Source organism: Panthera tigris, chromosome A1 (genome assembly GCF_018350195.1).
Source record: "Panthera tigris isolate Pti1 chromosome A1, P.tigris_Pti1_mat1.1, whole genome shotgun sequence".
Lineage (NCBI taxonomy): Eukaryota > Metazoa > Chordata > Mammalia > Carnivora > Felidae > Panthera > Panthera tigris.
In genome coordinates, this window is record NC_056660.1 from 199037267 (window position 1) to 199055180 (window position 17914).

Here is a 17914-nt window from a genome sequence, read left to right on the forward strand (position 1 = left end):
GCACAAATATTCATAGTATTATTCATAGTAGCCAAAAAGTAGAAACAAATGCCCATCACCTGATAGATGACTAAATAAAATAGGATACATCCACAAAATGGAATATTATTTGGAAATGAAAAGGAACTACTGATACATGGATGAGCCTTGAAAACATCATGCTAAGTGAAAAAAGCCAGTCACAAATGACCACAGAATATATGATTCTATTTATAAGAAATGTCCAGGACAGACAAATCCATAAAGAAAGTAGGTTAGTGGTTGCCTGAGGTTGGGGGAAGGACTGGAGGAGAAAAAAGACAAGTAATTGGTAAGGTGTACAGAGTTTCTTTTGGAGATGTGAAAATGTTTTAACATTGATTGTGGTGATGGCTGTACAATTCACTATCCGGTGAATATATAAAAACACACTGAATTGTACACTTGAATGAGTGAATTTTATGGTACGTGAATTATATCTCAGTGAGGATATTATTTAAAAAGAGAGAGAAATGAAAAAAAAATTCTATACAAAGTTCTAAACCAACCTGTTTGAAAGATTCGTTTTTTCTACAGGCCAGAAAAGCCTACTACTATCAGATAAATTATTAAGTATAAATGTTTAATTTGGTTTTAATATTTGAGTTTGACTCATGCCATAATTGACTTTTGATTCCAATATCTCAATATTGTGAACTCAAACTTCTCATCTATATCAGGCTAAAATACCATTAGAGGGATTTATATATTTAACTTTGAACACGGTATTTTTCATATCAAATTGCCACATGTATGTTTTATAATCTGCTTACCTCTTCTTCTCTTCTCAGGAAGGGATATCTAATTTTACATGTGAGATTATGATTGGATTCACAACTGTCTTTTTGGATAGCCTTGGAAGAAAGAGTAAACAGAATTAGAGCAGACACACAGGTGAAATACTGGAACTTGGTTTTCTAGAATTTTTCCAGGTATGCCTTGGATTCTGCCTTGCTAAGATCTGTCCCTCAATTTAGTTGGGAGAGTCACATTATTCTGTGATCACCTGTCTCACCATCCATGGAAAATCTGAAAACATCATGTAAGTTAAGGGAAACTGAGGGACAATCCACATCACATCTTATCCTGTCTAGACTTTCCAATGTAAAATGGAGGTACTAACAGCATGTACTGCACAGGTGATTAAATAATCCACACATATTACTCGGTCACATGGAAGCCCACAGTGAATACCTATCATAAGAAGAGTTCAGTGAAGTGGTAAGACCATGAGCTCTGATGTCAGACCCCCAGAATTTAAATTCTGACTCCATCACTGTTAGCTTTCTCCTTGCCAAGACTCCTCACTTCTCTGAGCCTGATTTTCTGTCAGGTGAGGCTAGTGATACTCTATTTCATCAAATCGAAAATGCCACTGAGACTCACCATTATTTTGTGTACCAATAAGAAGGAAAAATAATGCTGCCAGCTAAATAAACATATCAACTGTAAAATGCAGTTATAGAAAGGTTAAAACATGACAGAAAGAGATTTTATTAGAATCTCTGTAGTACAATAATACCTATTTGCTTAATGAGAATTGAATAAGTGGGACCCTGAGAACAGTGTCTGGAATATAATATGACTCAGGAAAAGACTGTCATTATTATTATTATTGTTGTTACTGTTAAAAGATGTAGAGGCCTCTCTACCGAGGCCATGAAGTCAGTTGAAGAGAATACTGGCAATAATTTTTAATATAGTCCCCTTTCCAGAAAAAAATTCAGTGGTAATATTTTCCCAGTATCACTTTGCACATTTGGATTTATAATTAACATTCTTGACTGAATCTAAAATATGTGGTAGTAATGAAGGACATATTTTTAAGCTCTGTTAGTCATCATGTCCTTAAATGATATCCTAATAAATGGAGAGACATATCAGTCTCTGAATTTACAGAAATTAGTCTGAATTTACAGAAATTGGACAATGGAGTTTTAATATTATATTAATAAGGGTACTGGTTTTTAATATGAATCACATATATTACTAATTCATACATAAACAGAATCTTAAATAAAGGGGATTGATTCAGAGATAAGAATTAAAAGAAAAGTTCAAATTTGGAAGTGCTCATTATTATTCCTTATATGGCATCTTATGCAGCTATGTTATTGCCAAGATAAATATTCTGTCATGACAATGAGACATTACAAGTTAACACCTCTTTTAACAATGTAAGGATCTTACATAGAAAATGAAAAATGGTATCTTGATGTTTCTTTATGTAAACATGGGTTTTTTTTGTTCCATGCATGCATTACTCTCTCTGTACATCTATTAAACTATTTGACTTTGATTGTTATTTTGATATTTTTCCTTGACTTAGTCTCAATTTCACTGCATAATGCCTCCATGAAACATATGATTTTGCTGCATCACAGTGATCCTCGCCTCATACTGAATCTGAAAAGAGTCACAGATCTCTACAGAAATCTATCAAAACAAAACCTTTTTAAAAAAAGTTTGGCACTTTCACCATTTGTGAGTACTAATTTTTACAAAATGCTCTCTGTTCTTCTAAACCCAATTATTAGTTCTTCTAAAACAGTTCAGTAGCAGGAAAAGTAGACTTAATAAATAATGATTATATGAATAGACAAACATAAAACTAAAAGTTTACCTCAATTCCTGAAAAAATTAGGTTTGGAGAATAATGCACTATGGTTCTGGTGTTATAGGCACTGTCCTTTTTGTTTTTGACTGTGAGACTAACATTGAATTTGTCATTGTGGGACCTGACAATAAGCAGGCCCTTTGCTGTGGTGGATACTTGCAGGGCGAGGTCCGAGATACATTTTTCCTTGTTTCCACAATCTTTGGCAAAGGGAATCTGAAATGGTCACAGAAAAGTATTTTTTGAAATTTAGTTAAGCATGATTGAAGATTAATTATTAACTTGCTGGGAAGAGAAAACATATTGCCAAACTTAGTTAAGCAAGTCACAAAGAGGACAGATTCCACTCAGAAATCATAAGGAATTTTAGATTTATTCCTATAATTTATAGGGAAAAATAATAAACTCCTGGATATAAATTCTTCTAGTCCTTTAAATAACGCAGTTTTCACAGATGTTTTTCACTGGCTTTAGTCTGCCAGACTAGAACAGTTTCAAGAAAATCAAGTCAAGTACTCTAAGATCCAAATCTATGAGAGAATACTTCAATGCTCCACTCTGATTATGAGATTTCCTATTGAAAAGAATCAAATACTTAGGAATGTAACAGAGCTCAGTCAGAGGGTAGAAAATGGTCAAGCCACATAACTGGGAGCTTTCCCTGACTCCTCTTCTCATTAGTCACACGCCGTTATCCAAACCTTCATTAAGAGCTATCCATTCTGCCTTTCTTCTAAGTATCTTCCAACTATCTTCTCACCTCTAGTTACCATCACCTCTAGTCTGGTCATCCTTATTTCCTCCCTGAACTAATGCAACAGCTTCCTAAGTGGTCTCCTGCACCCACTCTAATTCCAATCATTTCCCTTCAATCATTTTCCACACTGCAGCTGGAGTAATCCTTAAAAAAATACAAATCCAGTGCTATCACTGAACCAATTAAAGGCATCCATAGCATTCTATTGCTCTTCAAAATACCTGTGCAGTAGCACAAAGTCCTGAATGATCTGGTTCCTGCCTGTGCCTCCCACCTCATCCCATATCACCTTCCCCCCTTGCTCTTTAGCTTCAGCCACACTAGAGAGTTTAGTTTAGTTCCTTTATGCCTCAGAACTTTTACACATATCCCTGTGCATGAAATGCTGCTCCCTCCACTCCTCTGAATAGGATGGAAAATCCTCCTATGCTTCAGATCTCAATTTAAATATCACAACTTCAGGGGAGCACCCCCTGGCTCTCTGCCTAGGCAAAAGTTCCCAGAGAACAATGAAGTTCTCCTCCAGAGCACATGCTTTACTTCGCACCTAATACTTGTTTCCTGGGTTGGTCTGTAAGCTCTGAAGTCTGGTACATGTAAGACACACAGTAAATATGTTTGAAAGGAAGAAAGGGAGAGTGAAAGATATGGGTATGGGGAAAACTAATTCCCCATCCTTAATGTCTCCTCCATTGGTGCTACCCCATCCTTCTACTTGCTCACTCACTCCTTCTCAGGGGTGGGACACCAGATTTTTTGAATTTGGAAGCAGGAACATGGTGAACACAGCTCAGTCCCTTCCCGTCTCTCCTGCTCTTGGGGCAGCAGTGTGCCCATGGAAAGCATACATTCTTGATCTATATCTCCATTCTGCAAGTTTTATGAGGTGGGCCCACATGAAAAAGGCCTGAGATTGATGAGCACTGCTGATGATATATTTGGTAATCTGTGGTCTAAGCCTTGTTCAGTAGGAAGACACCCAGTATGCTGAAACCAAGCCCTGCCACTCAGTGTTTGTTGGTAACAAAGGGAGTTCCAGTAGGCCAACCCATGTCTTTCTTTCTATTGGTCTTAAATTCAGGAGAGATAAAAAAATAGGTGGTATTTATAAGTTCCCTTGAGCTCCAACAATAGGAAGTAAAAGAGTTGAGAAAAGTCTAGAAGAGTCTCATTCTTTTTGTAAAAAGAAAAAAATGAGTTAGGGTTGTGTGTGTATGTATGTGTGTTACAGGTTTCCCTCCCCAAGTATGTTTACATATACATATTCTGAATTTTAAAAAATCTGACTTACATATTCATGTACTGAATTTGGTAGGGAATCATCAAGAACAGGCCCGTTTTCTGGATCAGTAAGATTAAAATCCAAAGTTATCCTCACAGAGTCCCGAAAGTCATGCTTGTCCTACAGGTTGAAACATAAAATACTTTATCATTGGTATCACATTACTGGATGCTCTGACCTTGTCATGGCTTCCTTCCTCTTGCCCCTGTGGGTTAGGCTTAACTGGAACATTCTTGTGCACCTGATCTGGCATATTATCTCATCAGGCTTTTGCTTCACTGGAGAGAGGCAGCCTTCGGCCTTGATAAGGGACATGGCTGGAATGCACAGGCTTCAGAGTATGACCAGTTGATTCACCTCTAGCTTCTTAGGGAGCCCTGCTGGAGTGATCGGGTGTGCTGTACTTTGCCATGTCAGGATATATTACTCTGGGCTGCTTGCATAACAATATCTTTTCTCTTGAGACCTTAGGCTAAAAATTGCCATGTAATACTTCTAGGAAAGTCTCCCAACTTCAAAAGAGCAAACTTTATTTAAATTGAGTTGAATTTAATTAGCATAATATATGCCTGGAGTTGTAAGAATTTCATAATATAAAGTGACATGTAAGTAGTATGAATGCAATCAATATTGTTTTATACTATCATCAGCAATGGCAATTATTTATGGCATGTCCAGAATTATGAACTTTACAGACATTATTGAGAAGTATTTCAACATCCTCCAAGATGAATGACTCTTATAGTCATTATTTTACATCTGAAAAACTGGGCCTCTAAGAGACTAAACAAGTTGGTGAAAACCACTTGGAATGTGGGGAAGCCTTGCTATAAATTCCATCCTGGCTAACTCTGGAACAAATGTTAAAGTATCCATTTAAATGCAAAAAAATTTTGGAAATTTTGAAACTGGTTCACACATAGTGCACAGACACAGCTAGAATCTAAATTTTGGACAAATATACACTACAGTTACTTCTATTAGGTTGGAGGCGGTGCCACATCTGGTTTCACGCCCTTTCGGATTTTATACAAGTTCGAACTCCTAAACGCTCAGTTCTGATGAAGTAGATAGGACGATAACTCCAATTGTTTTTTCTGATTATAGATTGATGTTAGTGTTGACAGATAAATTAATTTCAATGTATGTCGTGGGGAATATTAACTTGAAAATCACTGAGGAGAAATACAGTACACCAGCAGGGCATGTTTTCTGTCGCTTCCCTACCCCAACTATAATATCTTAAACATGTAGAATATGAATACATCAATAATACAGAAATAAGTCAGAGGTGGGAGAAACCTAGCCTGTTTCCTTTAAAATTCCAAGATCATGTACAAGCTCCAGGTCTGTCTCAGTCACTAAAATCAGTGTCTTCTCATAATATCCATTCTTCTCTCAGTCTGTCTCTCTCTCTTTTTTTAAGTACCATGTACATTATAAGAAAATGTTTAAGAAACTCCTGCCCTTATTGGGAATGTTCCCCATTTACACAATAACTCAATAAAATGCATTTTAAATGGTTCAAAAGGGCTTCCTAGCCATCTCTGGAGATTAAGAATTTGCTTTCTAAGGCTCCCTCATCACTGTAATAGAAAGAAACTTAGGTATCATAAAGAAACTTAAGTTATCATGAAATAAAAAATAACAGATTTTTTCCTCTTCAATTTAAAGTCAAAGAGCAACATACATAATTCAGTGGATAAGAAGGGACCCGGGAAAGCATATGGCCCAAAAGTTTTCAGGGCATGTAGCCACTTATCTACATTTGACAGATGAGGCCCACAAAAGTTAAATGATGGTTTCAAGTTGAAAGAATAAATGAATGGATACAAGAAATGAGTAAGTGAATGAAGGCAGAAGGTCTCTTATCAACCAGTGCACTGTGACTTTTGCTATTCCATAATATATGGGTATCTGATAACATACACACAGGGAAGATGAAAGACAGTCTTATGAAATATATTTGGAAATGAGAAGATCAGGTCTGTGATTTTCTGATAAAAGTTACCAAATAAAATGAAGGTTACTTTGTGATGTGCACTCCAAAATAAAATAATATGGGTGACTTGAAATAAGACATCTGTGCTTTATTCTTGATTTGGAATAAAGCAACTATAACATATGATTTACTTGCCAACATGTAGAAGGAAAGCTTAGTGCATTCTGATTCTTGAACTGTGATGTTTCTTTGAATCTTTCTTTCTTGAGTTCCAGAGAAAAAACTTCGTGATATCTGTCTTAGTGAATCGAGTGTGACACGGTACTGTATATCTGGGGAAAAAAAATGACAAGAAACATTTACTTGGGGTAACTTTCATATGGTCCAGTTCATTAAATTAGCATTATAGAAAAACCTTGTGAGCAATCAATCAACAAATAGTTTCTATTATTCAGCTTATCCCCATTACTGTAGTACAATGGTACTCACAGTCATAAAGATAATCTTTAGGAACTCTACAGAACCACCTTCGGAGTTCACTATGCTTTTAATGTTTAATTACACTTATTTTATAATGTATATGTACATATGCACACACACATACATATACACCTACATCTCAACTAATTTCCTGACCATGCATGTGTTTACTGGGTTTTCACTTAAATTATTATTATTATTTTTAGTTTAGCAATGTTGAAGTCCTGCTTAGAATATTGAATATATTTCAAAAGACACACACAAAAAATACACTAATGAATTTTTACCTATTTTGTGAAGAGGTCATTTTAGATTATGTTCAAAGCACATAATAAAATAAGTTTAAGAAAACAGGTGTACCAAAATAAAAAAACAAGTTAAACCTTACACTTTCTAAAAAGGCAACAATCCTACTCATTTGAACCCTTAGTTACTGTATAGAAATCAAATGAGACTGAAATAATGTTGTACATGAAAATGTAAATCATTATTTTACACTCCTATAGCTAATTATCTTCTAATCAGAGGACCATTGCAGAGCATAATTATGCACATGTAGAGCAAACTAAGAAAAACAGACTTTAAGGATTAATGATTTTTCATATTTCACTTACCCTTGGTTTGTAGAGTGAACTACTCTTTTGCAGCCAATGGCCTCCACAGTTTTGACTCTAACACGTTTTAATATCTTTAAAAAAACACCTTAGGAAGTGTGCGTGTAGGGAGGAGGAGACACCCAGGCTGTGCCTGAGAACTCACACATGGAGCATGTCTGATTCTCAAAAGCCAGGGTCACCTTCTGAGTAGAGCAAAGAGACCTCAGTCAGGTGGGGGTGGCAAAGCATTCAGGTCCCCTGCAATATCAGTCTTACCAAAGAGGGGGCAGAAGAAGGAAGAGAGGGTTTGTGAAAACCCACAGGAAGGAAATCTGGGCTCCTCTGGAGCCCAGTTTCCAAATTCTAATCTCCAAACTTGTATTATTATTATTGTTTTTAGTACCTGGTTGTTTGCGGTAAAGGGGAGAGTCAGAGGGGAACCATGGACTGTTGAGGCCATTGCATATAATCATACAGTGTCTGCTACAGAACTTACTGGGTTCCATAACATATTCTTTCTTCGGTAGATTTTTTTTTTCAAGGTTCAGCATGTTCACAGGGGCAAGGGTGAAATGCAGATCCCTATCACAGAGGAAATACAATATCTTACTGGATTTCCTGATGTGGGAGCAAATGTATTGTCCTCCTGCCCCAAAGTACTTGGTATACATATTATACTCACCAGCTGTGTAAATTCTGTCTTCTTTGGACTTTAATTTCACATCAAAACACACTGTAGCATTTATGCATACTGTTTCCTTTCCTTCCACATGGCAGTTTTTCTTTTGGATATTCACTTTATTGGGTTCAAAATTCATGGTCACTTTAACTACAGCCACATCTCGGGACCTACAAACATAAACGGTGATGACTGCTCACATACTGTCACATTTAATGAATGCCATCACTATGCCAGTGCAGTGTGAATGCACTGATGGGGATTCTTTTTTGTGTATAGTTGGCCTCTCAGGACTCCATTTCTTTGGTGAGTTTTTGATACAGAAGAGGTGGTATATGATGTTCCGAGGACACCCAGGATGTTTTGGAACCATCTTCAACTTCTGGTGCTAAATGGTAGGAGAATATGCCACCCCAAAATGTGATTACAGGATTTTAGGACATGTCACCCCAAAACATATCACTTTGGTATATTGATTATTTTGAGCTGTAGGCACTTGATAAACTGTAAAAACAGGAAGAAGCTTTCTCTGAAATTTCCTTCTACCTAAAGATAGATACTCCAAAAGGAACTCAACTCGGGTTCATCAACCAGAGAGGACTGACTCTTATCACAACATAAGAGACACCACACTGAGATGAACTTGGTCACAAGCTATCATATCACCCATTTATTTTTTCCAAGGCCCACTCATTTTTCTTAAAAATCATTTACTCTCCCCGTAGAGGCCTACATACCTTCTCTCTTGTCTCTATTAAAATGATATTTAAGTCTGGGGTTCCTGGGTGGCTCAGTTGGTTAAGCGTCTGACTCTTGATTTCAACTCAGGTCATGATCTCATGGTTCATGAGTTCCAGCCCCACATCAGGCTCCATGTTTACAGTGCAGAGCCTGCTTGGGATTCTGTCTCTCTCCTTCTCTCTCTGCCCCTCCTATAATCTCTCTCTCTCTCAAAATAAATAAATAAACTTAAAAAATAAATAAAATGGGATTTAAGTCTGAATTCTAAACCACCTCAAGGAATTACTCATTTTTCTCTGGGTATCTCCTATTTATACATGAGATATACAAATTTATAAATCTTTACTTATTTTTCTCTTGTTAATCTTTTATAACAGGGATCTCAGCCAAGAACTTAGAAGGTTGAAGGAAAATTATTTCTCATTCCTTACAGTTCATAAGCCAAAAATCTGTTTTCTTGTGATGGCAAAAAGATGGAACCAAGTGCTCAGGTGCAACTTCAGAACCAAAACCATATTTTGGGAATTTTCAAGTTTGTTTCCAATCTGGAAAGAGTCCAAAGGCCCATGGACAGCTTCTGTCCACTGTAATACTTGTACAGACAAGTACAGGTCCTATAGCTAGGTAGCTTGTGAATACATAGGTCCCCGATTTGATTTTGCATTAAAAAAACTATAGTTACTTTTCTTTTAAAACATTTTACCCAAAGAAAACATGCAAACATAAAAAAGGAAACAAAGACAACAGAAATCACTTGTAATTTTACTACTCAGCAATAATCACCATTAACATTTGATATGCTTTTTTTCTTTGCAGAAGAATATATTATCTCTAGATATGGATATGTGTGTGTGCGTATGTGTGTGGGAAAAAGACACATACACACACATGCATGTACATATGTATCCGTAAATACTTTTAAAACTTATCATGATATAATGAACAGCCTTATAATATTTGTATTTTTCTGGGAACATTATTTTTAATGACAATAAATTATTCCAGCATACACATGTATTGTAACCTATTTACTCAATCTTTTCTTATGGTACATTTGTGTTAATTTGTTTTTTATTAAAAAAGCTTTTTTAATGTTTATTTTTATTTTTGAAAGAGAGAGACAGAGACAGAGAGTGAGCAGGGGAGGAGCAGAGAGAGAAGGAGATACAGAATTTGAAGCAGGAGCCAGGATCCATGCTGTCAGCACAGAGCCCAACGTGGGGCTCAAACTCACAAACCAGGAGAACGTGACCTGAGCCCAAGTTGGACGCTGAAAAAACTGAGCCACCCAGGCACTCCTGTACTAATTTGTTTTTTACAAAGTTGCTAGCACAGTGCTGTGATGGCTCTAAAGATTATATATCTTAGATAAAGATTAGAGTTTTAAAAATTGTTCAGAAATTGGGACTCCTGGGTGGCTCAGTCAGTTAAGCGTCTGACTTCGGCTCAGGTCATGATCTTGCAGTTCCTGAGTTCAAGCCCTGCATTGCGCTCTGTGCTGACAGATCAGAGCCTGGAGCCTGCTTTGGATTCTTTGTCTCCCTCTCTTTCTGCCCCTCCGCCACTCATGCCCTATCTCTCTCTGTCTCTCAAAACTAAATAAACACTAAAAACTTCTTTTTTTTTTAATTTTAGGAACTAAATTCTGTGTTAAAAAGTGTAAATATTTTAAGGCTTTTTAACACTTATTGACAAATACCTTCTAATGTGTTTTAAACAGTTTACTCTTTCACCAGCAATGAATGAGCATGTCTAATTTCCTGCATAGTAGTTTGGATACTCCAAGAATGAAGCTCCCCACTGCACATCTCTCTGCCCCAACCAGGTCTTTAAAGGGGTTATGGTGCAATCTATTCCACATGATAGGGCTCTCAATATCTGTTCCTGGACGTCCCTGACTGCTGGTGGGCCTCTGTTTATTGCCTGCCATCTATATCCACTCTCAATCCCTCCTTCAGCATTGTGAAGTCTTGGTCTTTGTGTCCCTGTATGCTGGTTTGGTCCATTCTGCTGGGAGTGACAGGGACCCAACTCTGTCATTTTGGCCCATTAATGATAAAGCACTGACCGGCAGCAAAAGAGGTCATAAGTAAGTCTTCAGAGCTTTGTAAGAAGCCTTTGAAACAAAACTGGAGAGTAAAAATTGCCCTTATTGTATGTATGTATGTGTATATATACATATGTAGCATATATACATATATATGTGCATATTGCATATATATTCATATTGCATATACATAAAAATAGATATATATTTAATATGAGAGTGAATACAATAAATATGTTTGAGTTAAGGTTATCATAATAAATTAATTCATGATTACCAGTTCATACAAAAAGTAAATATACCTTTTGTTGCTGACACTGGTGATTTCAGCTGGTTTTGGGTCTGTCATCCCCAAAGTCACAGCTACTTGCTGCCTGGCATTCTCCTTTCCTAGGCATCACCTTACAGTTTTCTCTCTCCCTCTCACCCCCCACCCCCGCACTGTACAGTTAAAACATTTCTTAACATAATAGTTATTATCTGCGTACAGTTTAATATGCAATTTGTATTTGGCCATTAGTTCTTAAACAGTATCTCTTTTTAAAATGTTTCTTTTCCTTGAGTTTTTTAAGGTGAACTATAGTTGACATATAATTTTATATTAGTTTCAAATGTGTAACATAGTGATTCAACAATTATATTCATCACCTTACGCTCACTACAATAAGTACAATTGCCATCTGTCACCATACAATGCTTTTACAATGTTATAAATTGTAATTATAGTTGCAATTAGTTATCTTAAATTATGACAAAGTCATCTAGTTTCAGGTCTCTATCTTCACTACTTTTCTAGATAATATTTTTGGGGAAAAGACCATTGATATTTGTTTCCATCTAAATTATTTTATTTTATTTTTTTAAATTTTTTTAATGTTTATTTATTTTTGAGACAGAGAGAGACATGAATGGGGGAGGGTCAGAGAGAGAGGGAGACACAGAATCTGAAGCAGGCTCCAGGCTCTGAGCTGTCAGCACAGAGCCTGACGCGGGGCTCGAACTCACGGACCGTGAGATCATGACCTGAGCCGAAGTCGGACGCTTAACCGACTGAGCCACCCAGGCGCCCCCATCTAAATTACTTTAAACTAATGATTGATTTGGAAGAATCAATATATGGACTTGCCATCAAAGCACATGGCATAAATATAAATATATTTTTATATTAAATATTTCCATTGTATGTATTTTTAATTTCTTTTTTTTTTAAGTTTATTTATTTTGAGAGAGAGAGAGAGAGACAGAGAGAGCTCCACAAGCAGGGGAGAGGGGCAGAGAGGAGAGACAGAATCCCAAGCAGGCTCCATGCCATCAGTGCAGAGCCTGATGTGGGGCTCAGACTCACAAACTGGGAGATAATGACCTGAGCTGAGATGAAAAGTCAGATGCTTAGCCAGTTGAGCCACCCAGGTGCCCTTTTAATTATATTTCTTAGTGAAGTTTGAAACATTTAAAAAAATTATCACACGAAATTTATCTTAAGATTATCCTTGATTTTTTAGTCACTTTTCCTCCAAAAAGAACCCTTTTTGAAACTGTGTTTTTTAACTAGTTAAAATGGGGTTATTAATGACATTACCAATAAATTATTTTATTAATAAATAAGTTAATAAGTAAAATGGTATTAATATATATATCTGGCCATTGACTAGAATTTTATAATGAACTGAAATTAATTTGAGGATGCAGACATTTTAAAGGCTGAGTAGAGATATCATTGAAGATGCTTCTATGCTTGACCAACAATGTATATACAGACAATGAAGTACAATTGTCTAATTACATGTATTAGGTAAATGAAGAATGAAGAATCAATTACCATAAAAGTCTGTGAACAACTCAAAGTTAGGGATGGTTTCTTTTTATATAATTCTCTATGAGGCCCTCTTTCCCTCCTATGCTGCTCCCTAAAACAGAATACCTACCTTAGTGCTGAGCACATAATAGATACCCCAAATTAAGGGTTGATTCTACTTGTTTCTTTAATATAGTTTCTTTATTTTTAAGATTTATTGACTTCTCCAGCTTCTTGAACTACATAACTTTTATCTAAATAACAGAGCATAAAGGAAAATATTTCGTATGAATGAGCTCTAGTCATACCGAGCTCTGGAACTATTTGTGAAATGTTATGACTAATAGGATGTTATTAAAATACATACCAGAAGAGGGCAGCACCACCAAGGCCCCCAATAGTCACATCAGTCAGACCGTCCCCATTTAGATCCATTTCTCCATGGATAGACTGGCCAAAAAATTTCAGTGTCTTGCCATCTCCACCTGATGCAATACGCTGTGAAAGTACCAACAGAGAGGTTTTATGCCAGAAGAGTATATTCAAAAACAGTTTTAAATAAATCTGAGAACTTGGATTGGTTAACATAATATTAAATTTAAAGACCTTTTGGAAAACTGCCCAAGAAGCCCCTCATGTGGAGACAAGATGAATTACTCAGATGTTACCAAAAGTTATTCTTTTTATAGTACAGACAAAATAATTTCAGGGTCACTGACACCAGAGAGAAAAAAATTATATAACGTCATCTTGTCTAATGCTCAAGGAAAACATTAGTGAGTAACTGGCTCTTCCTTTCTAGTTTCCACTCAGTCCCATACCACAGAGTTATTTGAAGATACTGGAACCTTGAAAACACATCATACAAGCAAGAGGGGGAGTAGAAGTTTGTCCTAGGGGTCAGTTTAGGGGTCAATGAATTGGGGGGCTGGGTATAAATAGCACATTCCAGCAGATACATTTTCCAATATATGATCTTCTTTGTTAAAGGTCAAGGGCACTATAAAATCGATAGGCACAAATGAATATGGAGTTCTTGAACATTGATTTGTGCACACTGTGTACACCCATACATAGTGTGTTTAAAAGCTGTACTTCCTGGTTTAGCTTTGACTCAAGCTGATAACATATATATTTTTAATTTTAGAGAGAGGGAGAGTGAGAGAGAGAGAGAGAGAGAGACAGAGGAGATTCCTGAGCAGGCTACACACTTAGGGAGGAGCCTGACGCGGGGCTTAATCCCACAACCCTGGGATCATGACCTGAGCTAAAATGGAGAGTTGGACGCTCAACCATCCAGGGGCCCCTAAACTGATAATATTTTCATAGAACTGATAGCAAGAAGAAAGGACTGACAGACCCTCCCTAAACTTGGGGGTCTTCTTATCCTCTTGTTTTTCACTTAAAAACCATAAATTCAGAAGCCAAACAAGGCAAACCAATAGAAACATTTCTTATGCTTAAATATTTGTGGCTCATTGGGAAATATTTCCTTATGTTTTCAGCAAACAAATCAGGAGATATCAGCCTCATTGGTTCTGGAGGAGTTCATTCAGTTTGATTCTGGATTATTCCCCACATAAGCAGCACCTCTGGTTACCATGGAAACAGGTGAGCACATCCTCACCTATCCTTGGGAAAGCGTTTTTCCAATAATTAAGCAAAATCAACTCTAATATTCTTTCTTGTGGTTATTTAAAGCTGCATCTTGAGTTAGCCACCATTTTACAAAATAAATTTCTTATGACAGTCTATTCCTATTATTAGTGATTTAAATATCCTCTTGCTTCTACTGCAAATGCCATTCCACTGAATTTCAGGATTAGTAGTGAAGGAATAAAATGGTAGAACACAAGAAAGAAACTCCTTCCTGCAATTCCTAATTGCGTCACATTCCCGTGGTTAATATTGTCTGTTTTCAGTTAAGTAATACCATGAAATATTTGCTTTGAAAGAAACAAATAATTTACTGAATGGATGGAAGTGTTGTTACTGAAACATGCCCTTTACTTTATTGTTTCATTAATGTCATTATGGCTTTATGAAAAATTAAGTACAACTTCACAATACATGAATGGATTTTGAGAATTCTCTTGACTACAGTATGGAGAGAACAGTCAAATATAAAAAGAAATAATTGATGACCCAATTTTCTTTTCATGTTATATAAGTAGTCCAATGCCTAACTACCATGGTTACTTAAAAATCAGACAATTACATTAGAAGAATTCCTTTAAACTCTTTTGTAAATTTGTATTTTGCTCATGTAGGAAAAAATTACATTTATGGATTAGAATCATTAACTGACAATAAATTTAAACAAGAACAACAGAAAATCCCTTGTAGTTTAAGCTTAGTTATTCAGATTTTTTTCCAGGAGGGATTACTTGTGAGGAAATTATAAACCTTCAGGAACACAAATTCATTTGATGAAAATATACTAATTTAATTCATAAATATAAATGTAATGCAATTTCATTACAACAGCATGGATACTGAATATAAATACAATAATCTCATCTTCTTTATTGGCTAAATTATATCATTATTGTTCTTTTATTTAGAAAGTGGTATCCTCTGGGGTGCCTCAGTGGCTCAGTCGGTTGGGCATCCAACTCTTGATTTTGGCTCGGGTCATGATCTCACGGTTCATGGGTTTAAGCCTTGTGTTGGGCACCATGTTGACAGCACAGAGTCTGCTTGGGATTCCCTCTCTCTCCCTCACTCTCTGCCCCTCACCTGCTTGCTCTCTCTCTCTCTCTCTCTCTCTCTCTCAAAATAAATAAATAAGCTTTTAAAAAATAAATAAAAAGAAAGTGGTAACCTCTGTTTAGGATCAGGCACATTGCAAATGTTAAATAGTGTCATCATAAAGTGTTCTTTTGTTTTTTACCATTTTGAAAGCTCAGATCATGGAGCCATGGCAAAAGAAAAAGCAGAAAAAAATAGAAAAGAGGATAAAATACAAAAAAATGCTTCTATAAAGAAAACTTAAAAGGGAATTAAATCTAGTTTTCCAATAGAGTCAGAAGAAAAAAATATAAATAACTCATGAAGCAAGACAAGAAGCAAGCCTAGCATTGAACCCGCTTAATGTTTAAGGGTGGGAATAGTAGGTTGAACTTCTTACTTGTGCATACTCTTGCCTTATAGTTTTGCCACTCCCATGATAAATGTACACGGCTCCCCCATGATCATCTTCCAGGGGAGCTCCTATCACAATGTCATCAAATCCATCAAGATTGAGGTCTCTCACAGCAGCAATAGCTGTTCCAAAACGAGCCCCACACGGCTCATTTTTGTTTTCTTTTGTGCATGAATTGTGCTTCAGAGATGAACAACAAGTCTGCTTAATGGGTTCCAGGCTCATTTGATATTCAAACCTTGTCTGGAAGAAAGATAAACAGGATGCTTATGAATTTCTATCGTTACGACAGCACAGTGAAATTTTTAAGTACGTACTAAATCAGAGCTATTAAAAACCATTTGTACATCAACAGCAAAGTTTGTAAAATTTCTTAAAAATTGTGGTTATCTGAGAGCAAAGTTAAAGATTTTAAAGAACAGATTGTAGAAGTGTGGGGAAGAAGACATATTGAGCATTTTAATGGATTCTGTTTTTAATGCAATCAAGTGACTATATAACTCACAGCATGCTTTTAAAACCAAATAACAACTTTTAAACCCTCAGTTCAGGTTGCTATCCTTTTTTCATCCAATATTTGCTTCTTTAAAAAGTCTCTATACAGTCTCCTCCACAGGGTAAAGAGAAAATTTACTCTATTCAAAAAGTAAGCTTTTCCTATAGCTATCTAGGGCAACCCCCGTGCGCACCCCCCCAAACTCAGTAAAGGTCAGAACGTACTAGTAATGATGGACAGGAACACACTTTCTAGGAAAACAAAGAAAAACATCAAGGACCAAAGAAATTGATGGGAGGAAGCAAACAAAATGATAGGAAGAAAGGTACACAATTTATGAATTAAAATTATTAATATGGAGAGACTCTAAGAATTTAAAAAGCTAAAGAGATAAGTACTGACTTTGCTGTAAAAAGCAAAAACCCTTCTAACAAAGACATCAAGAATTATTTCATCTACAAATGATGTCGAAAGTCAGGAGTGGAAAACAAAACCTCACTCCAGCCCAGTGAAGTATTCCAAAGACCAAAGTAGTTTACTGTAACTGTCTGATGTCACTGCCTTAAAATTCACTACTCCACAGTCTCTCTGCTTCCCCAGCTTTTTTGGACAGCTAATGCAGTTTTAACTGCTAATGTTCCCAACACCTCCAGGCCAGAGCCTTGAATGGTTGCCCTGTTAGTTTATTTAGCAGTTTAGTGAGATTTATATTTATCTCTATATATTCTGCTAAAAAAGGATAGTTCACATTTCCAAGCAGAAAGCATCCGATGGTTTGAACTACTTTATTAGAACTGTAAAATATTCATTTAGAAATGGAGGAGTTGGTGACGGTAAAGGGGCCCTGAAAGATTCTTTGCTCCTTTTTGCAAAGTGAGTACAAAATTAGAACTGCATTATTTATTTGAAATTGAAAAAAAGGAAGAGATATTCACGAATTTCTACCAAATGCAGAGTGATTATTACCTGATTCAGGGCATACACATACACTTTCCCTTGTTCCTCTTTCTCTGTTCCCATGTACATGGGAGCCCCAACCAGAAGAATGTCAGTATTAGAATCTTTATCAACGTCAAGTGTGGTTAAAACACTGCCAAAGTAGGAACCAATCTAAGGTACAAAACAAAACAAAATAGTGTGATGAACATCAGAAATTCTCAAGAGAGCTAAAGGCTGCATTTCTTTTACTTATAGTAATCTAGAAGAGTATTTGAAATTCAGATATATATAGAAATAGAAATAAAATACAGAAACAGATTCTACCTGGAAGCTCTTTATTGGTTCTTGTGGGAGGCTAATAAATAGACCCATCCCTGAGG

General features: G+C 36.2%; 1 protein-coding gene across 1 annotated transcript in view; it reads right to left on the minus strand.

Moving 5' to 3' along the window:
* Window positions 1-17914, minus strand: part of ITGA1 (integrin subunit alpha 1) — a 158049-nt gene that overhangs the window by 25680 nt on the left and 114455 nt on the right. Inside the window, exons 13-20 of the mRNA XM_015535080.2 lie at window positions 17562-17705; window positions 16085-16342; window positions 13322-13452; window positions 8375-8541; window positions 6812-6948; window positions 4684-4794; window positions 2642-2851; window positions 792-872 (exon numbers count right to left, since the gene is read on the minus strand). Of these exons, the coding sequence (XP_015390566.2) occupies window positions 792-872; window positions 2642-2851; window positions 4684-4794; window positions 6812-6948; window positions 8375-8541; window positions 13322-13452; window positions 16085-16342; window positions 17562-17705 (1239 nt within the window). The remainder of the gene's footprint in view (window positions 1-791; window positions 873-2641; window positions 2852-4683; window positions 4795-6811; window positions 6949-8374; window positions 8542-13321; window positions 13453-16084; window positions 16343-17561; window positions 17706-17914) is intronic.